We start from the raw sequence: 18152 nt of genomic DNA on the forward strand, positions 1-18152 counted from the left end.
CACTTTACAGACGCAACCGAGTGGATCTGCGTGTTGCAGAGCGCTCAGCCCAAACACAACAGTTGGGACTGCCAGAGCAGAGCAGTCCTGACCAGGGTCATGTCACCGGAGAGACGACCTCAGTCGAGACGAGGAGTCTCTCAGGTCAGGGCGATGCAGGCGAAGGGGAACCTCCTCTCACTCCAGGGGCACCGGCGCAGGGACGATGCTTGACGCCGGGGGAATCCATGTGCACGACAGGCCGTGCCGTCTACTCACGTAGTGGCCGCCTGTCACGGCCACCGCAAAGACTGAACTTGTGACTTTGAGGTGGTATTGAAAAGAACACACACATACACATTCCAGCACATATACAAAGACAATGTTACAAAGGACTGCTGGACTGCTCCTTATTCCTTGTGAAAAAAAAAAAAAAAAAAAAAAAGACATCATCTGTAATGTTATGCAGTTTCTACATTGTGAAATGTTTGCATGCACTTTAGAGAAGTCAAAAAGGGAATCGTTTATAAGTTAAGCATGTTAATATTTCCAACAGCTAAAGGAAAGGAGATGTTACATATAGACATATGTTTGATGCCTGTTGTTTAGTGACACCTGTTGGAGCTTTGAGAAAGTACATGTTGACCAGGATGTTATTGTGGGGGGAGTTCAAGGCCCCGGTTACTGACGTGTAGGCATGCGCAAGAGCTGTGTGATGCTTTGTTGAATAAAAGTTACCAGACTGAAACAGTTGCCAGATATTGTTGGTGTGACATTAACACACGGGTTACATGGGGAACAGTATTTTGTTTTGAAAAAATAAAGTCTCATGGGCGTCCACATTTCTTCCCTGTTGTAATACGCCCAAGGTTGTAATAATGTAATAACTTCTGACTTTGAATGGAACGCAACATAATGCCAAAAGAGAGTGACAGTACCAGAGCTGAAACACTGAGTTCCGGAGTTTACCATTCATTTTTCCCAATTGGGAATTTAATTATTATCCATTCCATTTTAATGGTGTAAGGTAGACTTACCATGTGCTCTCAGATTGTGAAATGACTATATATGTTCTTACAGAAGCCATCAATGTGATTTCAACTTTGTTGTTAATAAATTGTGTTTTATTCCTCACTTCCTGACTTCCACCAATCAGAGAGGTCGCTGTTACCATAGAAACATAATCTGCTCCAAAGTTGCTGGTTGGTTGGTAGCTAGACCAGAGCAATGTCAGTTAAAGTCGAGATGAAACGGCATTTAACTTCCGTATCGTGACGTATTTCCGAGTGAAACAGGAAAGACAGGCGGGACATAACGTTGGGAGGAATTTGATTTGAACGTTGAAAAGTGGGTGTGTCATAACACCCGAAGACACACCGAAGTACCATGCTGTTGCTAGCTAGCTAACTAATGTATCTTAGCCTCTTAGCTCTGTGCGCTAAAAGTTGAAGATTGATTGATGGGTGGATGTCATGATATTATTGGTTGAAATTAGTTACGGGCATGCTTACGTAAGCACACGGCATATTTTGTTTTACAGGAAGAAAACATGATTGAATTTTGATATAAGAATACAATGAAACTGATTTTTGGTATTTTTTTTGGCATATATTGTTAAATAGGTGCACAGTATGACCGGGGATGTGATCTAAAAGGGTTAAAAAGGCATTTTTCATTTCATCTCGTCTTTAAGGCCCAAACGCACTGAAAGCGAACTTTTGAAGTACACCTATTGTTTTAAATGGCCGAACGCGCACCAAAAGCATTATGAGGCACGCCCCTACTCCGACCTTGTTTCGATTTTGGAGCGTCAAATGAGGACCCAGCGACCAAAGCTGTTTTTTTCTGCAGCCGCAGTACCTGTTTGGAGAGTACGCCACTAAAACCAAAGAATAAGAAGTGATATGTAGCGGGGAACTGACATCAGAGCTTGATCAAACTAGACCCATGAACTAGACGGCCACCAAAAAAACCAAAAAACAACTAACGTTAGCCAGCCGACTTGAGGAGCAGGCAAAGCATGGACGAGGAGAAGCTCATCAATAAAGTCCAAAAACGACCTGTGATATATGACTGTAAATTACTGACTGTTTACTGTTACTATGGCAACAGGTGACAGCTGACGTTAGCTCCGTTAGCTTAGCTTAAAACTTTATGAACAATACAATTGTAATTCTGTAATGCTAAACGAAAACAACTACCACTGCCAACAGCTATACTACTATAGATCTTAACCGTTGTGTTGTCACATGTCAGATACTAAAAATAAGAAAAATAAAAGCTTAGACCCTTGGTAGTTACGTTAGCATAACAGACCCACCCCGTATCATGAACGTTTACTGACATCTACTGGTCATAAAACTTAACTTGCTACATAAACCTAACAACAGCAATTAATTAACATAGTATAGAGTTATGATTAGCTGTGCTGTATGTGACTTTCACCCACCTGGAAGAAAAAATAAAAGATGAAATGAGATGGCTGGTCCCCAGTGGCTTTACCGGTGTTCTACTGCCAACCAACTGACGAAAGCAGCAGCACGCACCCAAGAGATGCCCTCCTGCCTTATGTAACGTAACGTTATAGGCTACTCAAATAGAAATGTATAGGAAATTAATGGGGGGTATCTGTAAAGCATACAAACTTGTGCCTGCCTACATATAAATAGCGACCTTTTACCAAAATACTGCTGGTTCTGTGGTGTTGGCCTTTCAAATCTGATGCCTGCAGTGCGCCATAGGAGCATCAATTGACGCGCGTCAAATGAGGCGCGTCAATTATCGCATTCAGTGCGTTTGGGCCTTTAGGCTGCCGTGCATCACCCAGGTGGGTGCTACACACCGGTGGTGGATGAGTTGAGCGCTTTTGTCCTCGGTGTGTGTTGCCACTGCACAAGGAAATAATTCTGGGGGAAATACGCTTAGTAAATGACAAGTAGACTAATGTATAGCCTGTTTGTGGTTTGTGGTTTGAGATAAAAAAAATCACAAACAAGCGTGCACTCCGTTCATTACAAGGCAACTAGGTAGATTACTTTTGAAAGGCTTCTTTCATTCTTTGTAATCCCATCAATGCTTTTAAAACGTTTTACCGTTTGAAAGCCAGCGATGGGAAAACAATCCACCATGATTGAAATGGTTTTGTTATTTTCTTCCCTAGGGGAAACACATTTTAGAGAGAAACAAATTTCCAGGCCACTGAAAAAAGGGACAGACATATTCCAGGTCTATACAGAGAGGTTGTCCTTGAAGATTCACTTCAGGTCACTTCCCCAGCCAAATTCCCCAGTGGTAAATGCTCTATAACTGAGAATGGATCATCACACAAACACAAGAAGATGGCCAAAACTATTACAGGTCAGCCGGTCACCCACCTGTTGGTGAGCGGCCCTATGAAGGGGTTGGTAATCAGCTGTACGGTGGCCTTGGAAGCAAACAGCAGTCCCACTTTGACATTCTCATTGAGCAGCTTGCCTGTGGACCTGGGGCAGTCGGAGGAGTTTTGAGGCAGCGCTGTGGTGGTGGGGGGAGGGAGGTCCAGATCGGTGGACCTGGCTGTTGCATTGCCGCTGGTCGACCTGACGGTGTTATCGTATAAGGATACGATGCTGTGGAAGGCTCCAGGAGGGCCCTGCGGTGATGGGGTGGTGTTCTTTGCCACCGGGGCCGGTGACTCATCCATGGTGTACAGGTAGCTGGGAATGATGGGTACTGGCAGGCAGAAAGAGGCATGATGAGATTGATGGAATGAAATATGACATGACCGTTGACTGATGCTCACTGGCATAAACTAAACTGTATCCAAATGTCATAACACACAGAAAAAGGAGGGGTTTTGAAGGGTTCTTTGGTTAGGGTAGTGGTTTTGAACCCAAGAGTTAAGAACCACCACCCAAATAAAAAGCCCCTTTGAAGAACCACTACTGTAACCAAAGAACCCTTGAAGAACCGAAGTTTGAAAAACACTACTCTAACCAAAGAAACCCTAAAGTAGCCTACCTAAGGGTTGAGAACCACTACCCTAACCAAGAACCCCTGAAGAACCTAAGGTTTGAAAACCACTATCCTAACCACAGAACCCTTGAAGAACCCAAGGTTTGAGAACCAATACTCTAAGCAAAAAACCCCTAAAGTACCTAAGGTTTGAAAACCACTACCCTAACCAAAGAACCCTTGGATTCTTAAAGTGTTCTTTGGTTAGGGTAGTGGTTATGTAATGAATTGTAATGACTCAAAGAACCCTCTGATTTGCTAAAATAAATAAAAGTGTCAAATCAGAATAAAGATCCAGTGTGATTCTTAAAAAGCTCTAATACTGGAGCATTACGTGCAGGTTCTTTACAGCACCATAAAGGATCTGTCTGGAACCATTTGAGCACACTAAGCATGTTCTTTGTAACATCAAAAAGGGTTCTGCTGTGGTGCAAGCCTAAAGGAACATTATCTTGTTCTGTATAGAACCCTTTTTGTTTAGAGTACTCAAATTTATTTTAAGAGAATTTTAGGTGTCACATCAAATGGAGTAGGCTACTACTGGCCACAAACTTTGACCACACTGGAGAATATACACATCTTAACAAGTCATTTAATATTTATTTGAGTCTTAAAATCTTACTTTTCTTAAAACAAGTGAAAAACATCTGTCATTGAGGTGAGAAATTTCACTTGTTTTCAATACAAATTAACTTGATTGAAGAATTCTCTTTAATCAAGTGTCATTTTTTTCTTCAGTGGAGTCTTCTAGCCAACCCTTTTCGGCCTTGTTTCAAGATAATAACACTCCTCTTTAGAAAATTCCTGAATGAAGCAAAAATTGTTGCATCAATCGGAAAAGATCGAGAGTCTATTCTGACAGCCAGACACTCGCGGGAAGCCGGAGATCTGTGCGTAATGGAGACGTGCGGAGACAGGTGCCGCAATCTCTAGCCGCAAAACAGTTATTAAACGATCGGCAGTGACAAAGAGAATCTGATTTAGCCAAGAGACGTATTAGGTGATTGCAGAGCTTATGTTTTCATATCAATTAAGTTTTGTAAGAGCCTGTAGAGAAGGATCTTTGTGCATACAAGGCTGTTAGAGCGTTTAGTCCCAGCCTCATTTGTACATGTTTCTTAAATAGTTATTCTGCCCATGATGATGCTCACACACGTTTTTGCCCATGAGAATGAATGTTGGAAAAAGAGAAATCCAAGTTTTCTAATAATGTGTTATTATTAATAAATCTGTGGAATTGTTACTGGATCTATAGAATAAGCCTCTTGGCAAAACATTCATAATTAGACATACATAACATCAGCTACGCCCTAATCTGACTTATGATTTATGGTGAGTAGCCTACAGTAGCCCATGTGGGACAACCTATTTGCTAAACACATTATATGACTACATTAAGGGAATAATTGTCTTGAATTATCTCTTGCATGGGCGTCGATTAGGTATGCCAACGTGTGACTGTTGCCATATCTATTTTAAGTGAGTTCAAATTTGGTGTTGTAGTTTTTATCATCATAATGCAGAGCAAAAATCAAGCAAAATGCCAGAAATCTATTTGGTAGCAAAAAACAACAACAACAAAAAATCCCATCAGGGAGCATTCAGGACCAATGCGCCTTCTAAACTGATAGTTTGGTGACTTAACGTGAAATATTTCATCACATTGACCATATAATAATATCTTGTCAGTCATTATCCACTTTGTCTCCAGAAATGTATTATAGCCTATTTATAAAGTGGGTTTATAAGGTTTGGTGGTAAATTATATTAGATACAGGGACTTTGCCATAGGATTTAGTGAACTCACAGTCCTGATCTCTTGCCATTGAGGAGTATATCAGGTTTGTGCGATTATGTATCAGTAACGGAAAAATCCAGTACACCGGCTGTGCTATATGGATTGGACAGATCATTTGGACGGAATTGATGAACTACTAGTTGCGCCAGAAGGCTTTGAGGGAGATGTAATAGGTGAGAACAGGAGGAGTTGCACCTACCAACTACCGTCAGCAGCATGTTGTCCAGCAGCAGAGCGACGAAAACGATGAACAGAATCAGTTTCCTCGACTGCCGCTCTTCTCTGAGCCATGTTATCAAGTTAAACTGTCGGAGTGCGTCTAATCTCCCCATGGTTTTAGTCCGCAAAGGTGCGAGCGAAAGAAACGCTTCGCTCTCTGGAAAACAGAAAGGTGACAAGTCCTGGAGAGAAGAGGGCGAGTGGTGGATTAGTAACCTCAAATAAAGCTATATCATATATAAGACATGTATATTCATTTGTATTTTTCCTCTTTATGCTGCACCAGATGAGTAGCCTATAAATGATAAAGCAGCCAGAGTTACTGGCTGACAAGTTGTAAAGTCCTCGCAAAACAATCAACAGGCAGCAAAACTGCGTGAAATTGTGTGAGAGCTGAAATTAAAAAATCTTACCTTAGATGCACATTGGCAAAAAGCCTCCAGCAGCAGCAGCAGCAGCAGCAGAGCTGAGAGGAGATGCTGCCTTTCTACTGACTGGACCGACGACTGACGTCATTCAACCTTTATGTGCAAGACCCTACCCAACTTGCCATCCAACATAGGAAAATATAACAACAACAACGATGATGATGATGATGATGCTGATAATAATAACAGAGAGAGAGAGAGAGAGACAAACCATGTAACTGCATTTTCCCCCTGAATCAGTCAGTCAAATACTCAAAAACTCAGACAGCAGACAGAGGGTCCAAGAGAAAGATACAGAGAAGTGTGTATGGGATAAAGACAAAGAGATTGCGAAACTGCTCTCTTTCTGTAACAGGTTCATAAAATGTCATCATAAAAACATTCAACCAAAACTAAGACAAGGTAAAGCCTCCAAATGTAGCTGATGCATTTGGAAACCAAGGCTGCAGTCTTGATGCCTCACTCCCTCATTGGCTTCCAGGAGCGCCATCTTGTGTTCTGGTGAAGCTGCTACAACAGGGCTTCCCATGCGTTTTCATGTCAAGGACAGCCCAAATAGATACGCATTAGACCGCAGACCCCCCATTTAGTCCTAAGAAACCCCATCTGAGAGGATAATTGTTGTTAGATATGATTTGGAACAGAATTACCTGTCTGTACTATAGGTGGGGAGATAACAGTGGGGACAGGGGATTAAAACAGCCATCCTTATACATTCTCTCATTATGTTATGCAGCAACTGATAATGTTATAGTAGGCTAGTCGGATAATGTAAGAACTTGTGAAAATGTCGTAAAAGTGTCTCTAAATGGGTCAAAAATGGAATAACTAGCACATTTTTAACTGATAATGTAGTAATAGTGTTGTTAAATAATGTAACAACCCAATTTATTCTGTTCTTCATACTATTACTAGGTATCACCTTACTAGTCATTATTATTACATCAGCTGTTACACCCCTTATGAAATCATAATTGCTAGTGATGGGATGATATATCGAAATTCAATATATTGCAGTACAAAAATGTGACAATATATATCATGGGGCAGAAAATTTGATCATCACAATTTCACAAACTCTCCATCCAAATTATATTATTTGCACTTTGTAATGACATTTTAAAATTGTTGTTTACATTCTAGCGAGCCAATGCCATTGCTAGAAAGATTTGTGGCTCCGAAATAAACAGAATTCTGCACAGTCAGACTTTGTTGTCATTGAACTTTTATTTATGGCATCTTATCGTGGTTTTATCGAATCATGAACCCCATATCGCGTATCAAATCGTATCATGAGATAAGCATATCGTCCCATCCCTAATCATTTCTGGTTAATGTGATGTTATTACATTATCCAGTAATTTTAGATTTTATTTCATTTTCTACCCATTTAGAGGGACATTTTATTACATTTTAAGAAGTTTTTACATTAGATACCATCAACTCTGTCTTTTCAAATAGAAAAAAATCTGCAAACTCTTGAGGAATAATTGACAAAGCTTTAATATTAAAAACCAACGTGTTTAGGCTGCAATAGCCTTCTTCAGGGTTACAGGATTGCATGCACAGTCAACAATAAACATATTCATTGACATCCAACATGGCAACCTCATGGCCCGCAGACCAATCAAACACCAGCATTTAAAAAAAAAAAAAACTATTCCACCTCAGAGTCAGGAAGTTTATAGCATTTTAAAACATCTAAAGGAAATCTTTACAATTAAATATCTTTAAAATTAAATTCCTCACTCGTTCCATTTGGGTAAAGACTTTTCAAATGAAGGATCCACTTTCATTCCTTTGGTTCTTTTTGATTTGGACACCTTGGAGGAGCTGCAACATTGTGGCTGTTCATCGTTCTCTCCATGGCCGAGTCCATGCATGGTCAGAAACATGAGATAGCCCAGCTGTTGTCTAGACGACGCAACTCTTAACATGTTTCGTTTGTACTAGTTGGTCTGTCTACTGAAAGTTTCCAACCCGTATAATGGAGCAAAAGCTCATCAATTATCTCATTTTAATGGCTTTGGGTGAAGGGAGGCATGTTTTCTGATGCATATTTTCTCCAATTATGGCACTTGAGTAATGTATTTGGAACCCTGTGTGTGTGTGTGTGTGTGTGTGTGTGTGTGTGTGTTACATATTTTCCTCTCCGCTCTATCCAGCTCCTGCTTGAGGCACTCTTATTAGGGAGTCAACACAGACAATCTAGATTTACTGTATATCATAGTGGTCCATTCCCTTGTGTGTCAAACTCTACTGACTGCCTCAGTGTGCCATATTTGCCCTACTTGCTAATACCATGACGACTTGTGAAAACCTCATCATTCTAATTTCAAATAATTTCCTGGTTTTACTTTACTTTTATTATACTTTACACATGATGGGATGAGCAAGATTCATGACCATAGGGACATGAAACCAATTCAAACAGGATTGATTTAAAAAGAATGTGTAGGTGTTCATCTAAAAACAAGGCTTGACAAGACAAATAAAGAAAAAACTGTGCAATGAGAGAGTAAGCCCATCATTCATGAAATATGTTGACATCTTAATGAGGAGAACAGCTTTTGAGGAGAACAGATAATTAGGATTTTAATTTTAGCTTTTGCTGAAAGGAAAGCCAAGCAGACAGTTTTGCTTTGTATTGAAGTTGTTTGTGATTAATCAGTGCTAGTGACGATGACAGTCATTTTTGTTAATTCTTCGACTCTACACAATTAAGCATTTCAATTAGCAGATAATGTTAACATTAAACAGCTGTTAAAGTCAAGTGATTATGCCATGTGCTAGCCTTCATGTTGATAGCATTATCCACACCTCTAACACAACACAATTAGCCCTCGTCCACTTGCGAAGACATCATGCACTCAAATTCTCGCTGTTCTCGTTTTAGCATATGATTTATGAAATAATACATACAAATCCAAACTCACTGATAAAAACAATCCCTCATTGTCAGTATAATTTAATGAATTGAAAGTTGTGCAACAAGGAATTTAAGTAGTACCATTAAACATGGCAAAACTGACAGCAGTTTTAGTACCCTGGTGTATAGTGCTTTTGGCTTGTATTATAGTACAGCTACAGCTAGTACTATAGTTCAACTGAAAGTCACTAGTTGGCAATATATCTAACTACATAGACTTTTAAGTTATTCTGTAGAAGAATGATTTTGAACATCAGTCAGCTCCACTTGGAAAAAGCTTTCGGCACATGCACAATTTTTATTTTGCTCATGCTAATAACAGAAGAGCCAGCACTAGGAACAAGCTGGGCAAATTCCCATGTCTGCCCCGTTTTAGGACACTGACTCCCATCTTGGGCCTGTTTTGACCCACAGTGGTCAAAACTATGGGCCTTTGCAACTCTTAAACATGAAGCAGAGACACTGATGACTTAGTCGTTCTCTTCACTTTCAAAGGTCTCCACATTTCCTCTGCTGATGAATTGGATGCACTGGCGGTAGCAGCTGACAATGCGCGACTGGCCCAGCTTGAAGGCCATGGACATGATAGCCATGCCGGTGATGATGAAGAGTGAGGTGAGCATGAAGTACTTAGGGTGGTTGGGCACAATGTCTCCAAAGCCGATGGTAGTGAGCGTGATGAAGCAGAAGTAGTAGGGGTCAAAGCCCTTGAATTCTGTTTCCCACCACGGTAGGATCAGTCCGCCAAAGAGGATGTAGGCGAACACCACAATCAGAATCAGCACAAAGGGTACATTCAGCTGTTCCATACCATCCCCTATCCCGGTGAAGTCCCACATGGCGTATCCTTTGGGTGGCGGAGGCATGCGGTCCAGCTCCGGGCAGGAGAGGCTCCTGACAAGCGGGCCTTCTCTGAGGAAGTTCTCCCTGGTGAGGATCTTCTCAAAGATCTCGGTGTTGTTGCGGAGCTGGGACGACTTTCGCTTCACGTCCGCCTGGCTGTGCAGCACCTGCCGGATGTCCATGGGTTCGCGGACCACCACATCATGGCTGAAGAAGAATGTACCGTCCTCCAGGGCCCGGTGGTTCGAGTCCCCTGCCTTCTTTTGGGTCTTTCTAGGCGACCAGGTGCGATAGCAGAGGGTTTTGCAGAGGGTGTGAATGTGGAGGTAGACTTTGGACAGCAGCATGGCAAGGAGGTCTCCTACATCACTGATGACCAGAAGCATGAGAGGGATGCCCACCATGGCATACAAGATGCACACCACCTTACCAAGTAGGGTAACTGGGTAGATCTCCCCATACCCTGCAACAACAGCAGAGAAAATGGAGGTTTTAGTACTATAAAGCTGGATAAATATTATATTTTGTATTTTTGGAGTGCTGGCTAAAAGCACACAATACCTAACCCTTACTCTCTTCACCATTTCCACAAATCTACCTGCCAACATGCACACAAATATAAATGGTGTGAGCATCTTCACTCTACTGCTTTGCTGCCATCTGCTGGCGATTTCTAAGCATCACAAAATATTTTATGCTGATGCTTTTCAAGTTTTGTTGTATTTTCATCTTAATTGTATATTCATTATTTTATTTTCTCCCTTCTGAGTTGTCCCATTTCTAACCTTATGAGTGAGCTGTTGCTGATTGGACCTGCAGACCTCAGATATATTTTGCTGATGTGCAGAATATTGTTTCTTTCAGAATTATTACATAATTTATATGTGCGTGTGTGTGTGTGTGTGTATGTGTGTGTGTGTGCGCGTGTGTGTGTGCTTACTCCTGTAAAACAGATGACTGCATGCAAGAGGGTAATGCAATGCAAGCCCATTGCAGATGCATTGTAATCAGTCAAGATTTTGCTTTTCTAATGATTCTACACTCAGGCAATGATTTTCTCAAACTGTTTCCCAGTAGGAGCAATTTGCTTCATTTTAGCTCATTTTACATTATAAACGTCACTTTGCAAAATTTATACTGTAATTATTGAAATGGCTTTATTAGCAGACAGCACCGGATTCAGATGCCTTGGAGCCTGGCCCTAAACCCATATTATGCTGGTTGTGGAGAGATAGATGAGTTTCGCTAATATCAGGATACAAAGACTATCTGCCTTTAACCTCTAATAACCTCTAACAAGCTTTTTGTGGTGATGTGAAAAGCATTTTCCTCTAAGAGTGTCTTCCCTTCAGTGATTTGCGGGCTTCCTGTGGCTGCCAAGCCATTAGCCATTAGCTATTAGCTTGCTTCCCTTAACCACTCATTATCATGTATCAGAAAGTAATACTTACTAATGTATCTTCACAAGGCTGTTACACATCTATTCATGTCAAAATAAAGGTACAAGTAAAAGTACTTTACATTCATGGAGGAAGATACCAACAAGGTAGTGTTTTTTTGTTTTTTTTTGCATATCACTGATGCAAATAAATAGTTTAATTCCAAAATGACATAAACCATTAGGGAAAATTGACACCTATTTGTTTTTTTTTTTTTACAAAATGATTACTACTAAGTAAATAAAATTCACATTGCAAATTGAATAAAAATTACTGGCCATTTTAAGACCTTTGTGTATAAAATTGGGGATCACCTGCATTTTTTTTAGGTAATGAGTTTGAGGCAACATCTTTTTCTCATAAAGGATGTATAGTGTTAATCTCCTTGTTTTGATCTGTTTATGTAAGGTTAGATAAAAAAAATCTCAATGAAACCTGCCTCACTCTGCCTTAACGAGCTGCTAACCCACCTATAAGATTTTCATTAGTCTGGCTTTCAATGGAGAGTTTTAGTGTCCCATGTGGTCTAAATGCTGTTTCAGAGGATTGACAAGAATACCTTGAAAAATCCATATTGGTTGAACCCTAGTTTTAGCCCAAACAAGAAAGAAGAGCATACAGCTTAAGAACAGCTTATGCTCTCAAATCATGTTTAGCTTTCACATCCTGTCAGGCCTCCATGAAAACTTTATTCTTTCAGATGTAACATCAACATCCATGTGTTGATGCCACTGGCCATTTATTACTAGTGGTCCACGGTCAGCCGATAACAGCTGCACACTACCATTCACTTCCCAGAATAATGTTCATTCACACGTATTCAAACAGGTCAAGTACAAACAGTGATTTATTTGGGTAACAGATGTGGAGGTAAGCACAGTCTGAAGCCATTTTAGATGCTTCCCTGCTGGATGATTTAGCGTGTGTTGCACATAGTCTACAAGCACTTTGAACTACCCTGTGTTGATAAGTGCTATAGAAATAAACTTGCCTTGCCTTGCCTTGCCTTACATAGGCCAGATTCTGACCAGACCGAGGTCTGACACACTGTGTACAAATATTATTGATGAGAAATCCCATTAGGTTTAACTTGCAGACACTACAGAGACTGCATGTGTCTTGAAATGTCTCACGAGTGAAGCCAAGATTGTGAGTAAGGCAACATCAATGACATATTGTATATTCTAAGGTTAAAAAAACTAAACAGAAAGACTACAGGGTTTAATACTGTTTGTCATGTACTACTTATTCCATAAACACGGAACAACCATGTCATGCAATAATAAAATACAACACAAACTTACTGCCCACAAGCTATTGGGAATTTGTAGATTTAGCTCACGGAATTCTCACCAAATTCTTTTAATTTACAGTACACATCATGGCAGCAGTACAGGTTAGTGTCAGGTGATTGAATATTTATAAAATAAAAACTTCGATCTGCTGGTGTGACACCATTGCGTTCTTGTTTTTTATTTTCCCATCCCACAGCGCATTTAGCATTCCTGCCATTCAGTGTGTTGTCCAAAATCCCTATGGAAAATATGAATGGGATTTGCAAGAAACAGAGCCTTGCTAAGCAACTATATTGCGTTTTGTTCCATGAAATAAAATTCATTGTTCATTGTTGCTAGCGAAATGCTAATCGTTTGGGAAAGAGGACTACAACAGTCAGCTAGCTATCTGGCAGTTTGACTGATAAGCTAAATATATATGATCAATAGCAACTCTAATAACTGTTCAATGCTATGAAAATCTTAATAATTGTACAACACAGGCAACGAAAAACATGTGTAAATGAGAGGTAGAGGAAGTCGCTCATCAGTGCTATTGCAGTCCGCTTTCCCCAACGATCAGCATTTTCTGTTAACAAAGCATGCCACTGCCGTATAGCGTTTCGGTGGTCTATGCCAAGTGGCCAAAAACACGGGTGAATTTTTAAGCCAATAAGAAAGTGACAGCAGGTAGAAATTCCTCTAACATCAACTAGATGCTGGCTCCAAAAAGACTCCAAACCTGGCCCAACTCTATGCAAGTCAATGGACCACAACCCAACTTCTGGCTCAAAATATAAAGTCAGTACATTTTTTTGACAAGAGGTTCTCAGTAGCTAATTTCACTTCTTTTAATATGTGTCTTTATGACGATTTTCAAAACAATTGTGTCACTGACGGGATATAACGGTTATAAAACGGGGTTGTTTTCCTAGCGATTGACAGGTCACCTGTCCAGTGATCGACCGGTCGCCGATTATGGACCAATAGCAGGCGGAGCTGCGGCTCTGTGGACAACCTCCGGCTTCGCTCTGGCTGCACTGGCTCCAAAAAATATCAACATGGCGGCAATCATAAACCTAATCTTTAGGCTTCAAAACAGCCCTAACCTATGGGTGACCTCACACTTACCACATCCATCTTTTTTTACAGTCTACAGTCTACAGTCTACGTACAGAATCACCAGCGCAGAACCCTAAATGCTCGCACCTCGACACAGAAGCATAATTTGGCCTTTAGGGCGCCGCCGAAACAGTGCATACCGTAGTTCCCTATATACACTGCATACTAATAATAATAATAATGCCTAATAATAAAGATGTACCTGTTACCTAGGGTTAGACCAATGTATCAGTTTATCGACATATCGGGCCGATATTGGCCTTTTATTAAAAAGCGGATCAGCCAGTCAAGTGTCATCTAACTCTGATATGATGGAGGGTTCTCCCTGACCACAGCAACATAAAACCTTCAAAAACCTGGAAAACCTTCAGTGAAATTTCATTTTCTTTGCACATTTTATTTATTTATTTAATTGTTCAGTTATGTTTTTTTTAAGAACACAGAAGCTGGAGATGTACACCCAAAATTACTTTAGGTGAGGTGCAAACTTTCTGAAAAACGCATCAAATGGAATAAAAAGGTATGAGAAGTTCCACACTCTATCATGCTCCCATATTTTAATGAAATTGTGCCATGATAACTAATGATTCGGCACACTGTGCCTTCATCAGGGTTGAATGAAGGCAACATTAGTTATGGGAGCACAACATTTTTTCCATTTTTTTTTTTGTGAATTAATTATTCATTTAAAGGCCTAATGTATCCAAGAGTTTCCCCTACCACTGAACAGGGGCGGTGGTTCTCCCTGCTTGCAATTTCATTAGTCTGGGTTTCATTCATTAGTTTGAGTTTTAGTGTCCCATGATGGTCTAAATGCTTTTCAGAGGATTTTCTACCCTGACAAGAATACAATTTTGGGGAAGCACTGAATACTTAATACTGAATAACTTTTTGGGCATGAAAATAATGAAATGTATTGATATTGAATATTGGCATAAAATATTGACTATCTGCCTCTTCAGTTTAGAAATATCTGCATTGGCCTTTAAAAACCCATATTGGTTAAACCCCAAAACTTACTTACAGTATAAAAGGAATATAGGGGAATATATGCACTGATAATCGCTCTGTTTAAAGTCTCTGATTCCAATAAAGACATCTCCCACTTGGTGTCAGGAGGTGCTGAAAGTGTGTCACCACAGGCTGCAAACATGGCAGTGAATCCACCGATGTCGGCAGTTCAAGGTAACAATAATCAAAATGATCAGTTATAACTTATATTCACACTAATGTAATCAACTCATTTAGAAAAGTGAGTACTGTCTGCTGCAGTTTATTCCTGGTCCATTTTAACTTCAGAAATAAAACTTGTCCCGTTCTTTCGCTTCTTCCAATATGATGTGAACGCGGCATAAGCCCTGGTGAATGTTTACTAATCATCAGTCTGGCATTAGCCTGCAGACCCACAGGGACTGACATAAAGAGGGCAGCGGCCTGGCAATCCACAGCTATTCCAACCATCCAACAACAGCTGCCTGCCGATAATGAGACACACCAGCAAGAAAAAAGGCAGTCGTAACCTTCTTTTATTGTGTCCGTCCATCCATAGGCAGTGAATAATATGTTCTATGAATTCTTAACTAACCAAGAGAGAAAAACATCAGCCAATAGCCTACAGGGAAAGTGACAGTTGATCATTCCTGTTCTTTCACTCTAAATCAGGAGAAAACTGATAAATCTTATGATGATGATAAGGAGGTAGAGAAGATGATGTTAGAGCGAAGAAGACTAGAACCATCGATCATCATCATCATCATCATCATCATGTTCAATACCCTTTGATATGAAAGATTTCCCCTTCCCCTGGTAGTTGCCCACTAGCATCTCCTTTAATTCTGATGACAAAGGTTACTGACATTGTCAATGACTAGCCTATATAAGTATATTTAACCTTCAACAATATTGGCAATGATATTCGAAAATAATTGCTGGTTCAATCCCCATTCATTTGTAAAAGAAGAAATGTTCCAGGGGTTGTCATGTCTAAAGTATACAGCATATTATGAGCAAAACCAGTTGTCCCGACAGTGTATACACATGGCTGACTGCTTGTTATAGATGGACTGGGAGAGTAGCAAGCCTTTTTACTGCCTGGTAACATCAATACATTCAAGGAGCTGAGCACACAGTCATTAGGACCGAAAGTGCACCAAACCACAAGCAACACAGACCACACTGGAGAAAGACAGACAGAAAATAATCACATTAGTGTGTCTCCAAGGCTTTTCATTCATTTCTCTACTGACAAGTCAATGCAATCCCTCTATATCAAACAGGCTCTTCTATACAAATAACTGAAAAAAAGTGTATGTTTAAGTGCAGTCGTTAGGTCACCTGACCAGGCTCTTGCTTCTTCTATTTGTCTTGACATGTGGTTATATAGTCCAGCCTGTAAAACGTGTTGTTGGTGAGTTTCTTTTAATGAGAAGATAGCCTGGAGTACAGGTGGAGGCAGGGCTGTAGACCATTTTTGAGTCAAGACTAGGTCCGAAGAGGGTCGAGACCAAGTAAAAATTAGAGACCAGAGCTAATCCAGTCAAATTCAAGGCAAAAATTCAAAATAGGCCGTCAAATAATAAAGGGTTTTTTCAGGATCAGCCTCTTCAGCCTCAAGATTTTGACTAATCAATGCTAGGAAGTTTTAACGAGCATTACATGCTATAGATCTTAAATTTGTTGCTAGTGCTGGAGAGAAAATAAACCACGGTGGAACAGGTGGAGGAAATGTGTCTGAACATTTTTATAGCCTACATGCAGGCAGCAGGCGGGAAAAAGTTGAGTCAACATAGGAGTCAAGTCAAAATAGGCACGAGACCGAGACAAATTCAAGTCAAAATAGGCACGAGATCGGGCCAAGCCCAAGACGTCAGAGATGTGGTCTCGAGACCGAGTCCGCACTCATGTAGGTTAGGCTACTACAGCCCTGGGCGGAGGCTGGACCTTTAACTGTGATTATTCGTTAACGTGAATTAGGCTATGATAATTCCGTTGACTTACCGACCGTTGTGAATACAGTGCAACAGAAGAACATGGAGCCAAAAAAGTCCCATCTGTCAGGTCGCTGGAGCCATATGGACTTGAAATCGTCTTTCATGTCCTTCTTCACTTGCTCCACCAAGTCATGCTGCGTGGAGCTGTTCTCTGAAAGTACATGGGAAGAAAATGAAGTAGATGGAATAGCACAAAGAGCAAACTTTATCTTTAGATGAACAACTCTTAATCATTGGGTGTCAATTGAGTGTGGCAAGGAATGGAACTTGCCATACCTTTGAGTCTAAATTTGACCTTGCAGTTTGTTAGCATTAGGAGAGAAAAGATCAAGCAAAAATCGCAGGAAATTTATTTGGAAGCCAAATCGAAAATAAAATAAAAGTCACGGCAGGGGAACATAAGGACCAAAGTTCCACTTGCTCTGTGCATTTGGTGACCTAGGCTATAATAACTAGGCTACTGCCACATTGACTCATAATATGTGGTTAGTCAGTCGTTGCCCCACTCTGTCGCTACAAATTTAGTCAATATATTTGGGTTCTTGAAGTTTTGGTGTCATTAGATAGGGTTTTAGCCATACCACCGTTTAGTGGGTTGACGCCCCTGCTCTTAACGAATAGGCTACTTAATGCAAAATATATATTATATTTTCAGGGGTGTCCGGCCACTTACGGGTGAGCTCCTGGATGGTTGTGACAATCCGTCCCAGGAAGTCTTGGTACTCCAGGTTGTCTGTGGACGCGTTCTTTCCCTCAATTTGACAGAAAATCAGCGCGCCCAGGGCTGCGTATCCAACCAGAGACAGACACAGAAAAAGGTGAGGAAAAAGTTTCCAGAGACGCGCCGCGCATTTGCAGTCCGGCATGGATCTTCCTCCCTTCGCCGCAACCGACATCTTCCTCCTCCTCCTCTTCCTCCGGCCACTTCAGATGCTTTAGTCCGTGTGGAGAGCCGCGCTGCGCCCAGTCAGGTCGGCTCAATGCTCCAGCGCTGTGCGCAGATGCTGCCGAGGCACTGAGCACACCACATCATCCACACACACATTACAAACACTGTAATGAGGCCTCCTGGGAAATCTGTTATTGACTCTAACCTATTACCCCCCCCCCCCCTGTAGTCCTCTGACTGAAGCCGATG

The 18152-nt window shown here is 40.9% G+C and overlaps 2 protein-coding genes across 2 annotated transcripts in view; both read right to left on the reverse strand.

Moving 5' to 3' along the window:
• slc18a2 (solute carrier family 18 member 2) overlaps positions 1-6102 on the reverse strand; it is a 32360-nt gene extending 26258 nt beyond the window's left edge. Inside the window, exons 1-2 of the mRNA XM_071901916.2 lie at positions 5970-6102; positions 3354-3690 (exon numbers count right to left, since the gene is read on the reverse strand). Coding sequence (XP_071758017.1) covers positions 3354-3690; positions 5970-6102 — 470 coding nt within the window. The remainder of the gene's footprint in view (positions 1-3353; positions 3691-5969) is intronic.
• A 3714-nt stretch (positions 6103-9816) lies between these two features.
• On the reverse strand, positions 9817-17910 carry kcnk18 (potassium channel, subfamily K, member 18). Its single transcript, XM_071901930.1, has 3 exons — positions 17688-17910; positions 17022-17165; positions 9817-10652 (listed from the first exon to the last, which is right to left on the reverse strand). Exons 1-3 carry the CDS (start codon positions 17908-17910, stop codon positions 9817-9819), a joined length of 1203 nt encoding a protein of 400 aa, XP_071758031.1.
• Positions 17911-18152: the final 242 nt, after the last annotated feature.

Source organism: Centroberyx gerrardi, chromosome 15 (assembly GCF_048128805.1).
Source record: "Centroberyx gerrardi isolate f3 chromosome 15, fCenGer3.hap1.cur.20231027, whole genome shotgun sequence".
Lineage (NCBI taxonomy): Eukaryota > Metazoa > Chordata > Actinopteri > Beryciformes > Berycidae > Centroberyx > Centroberyx gerrardi.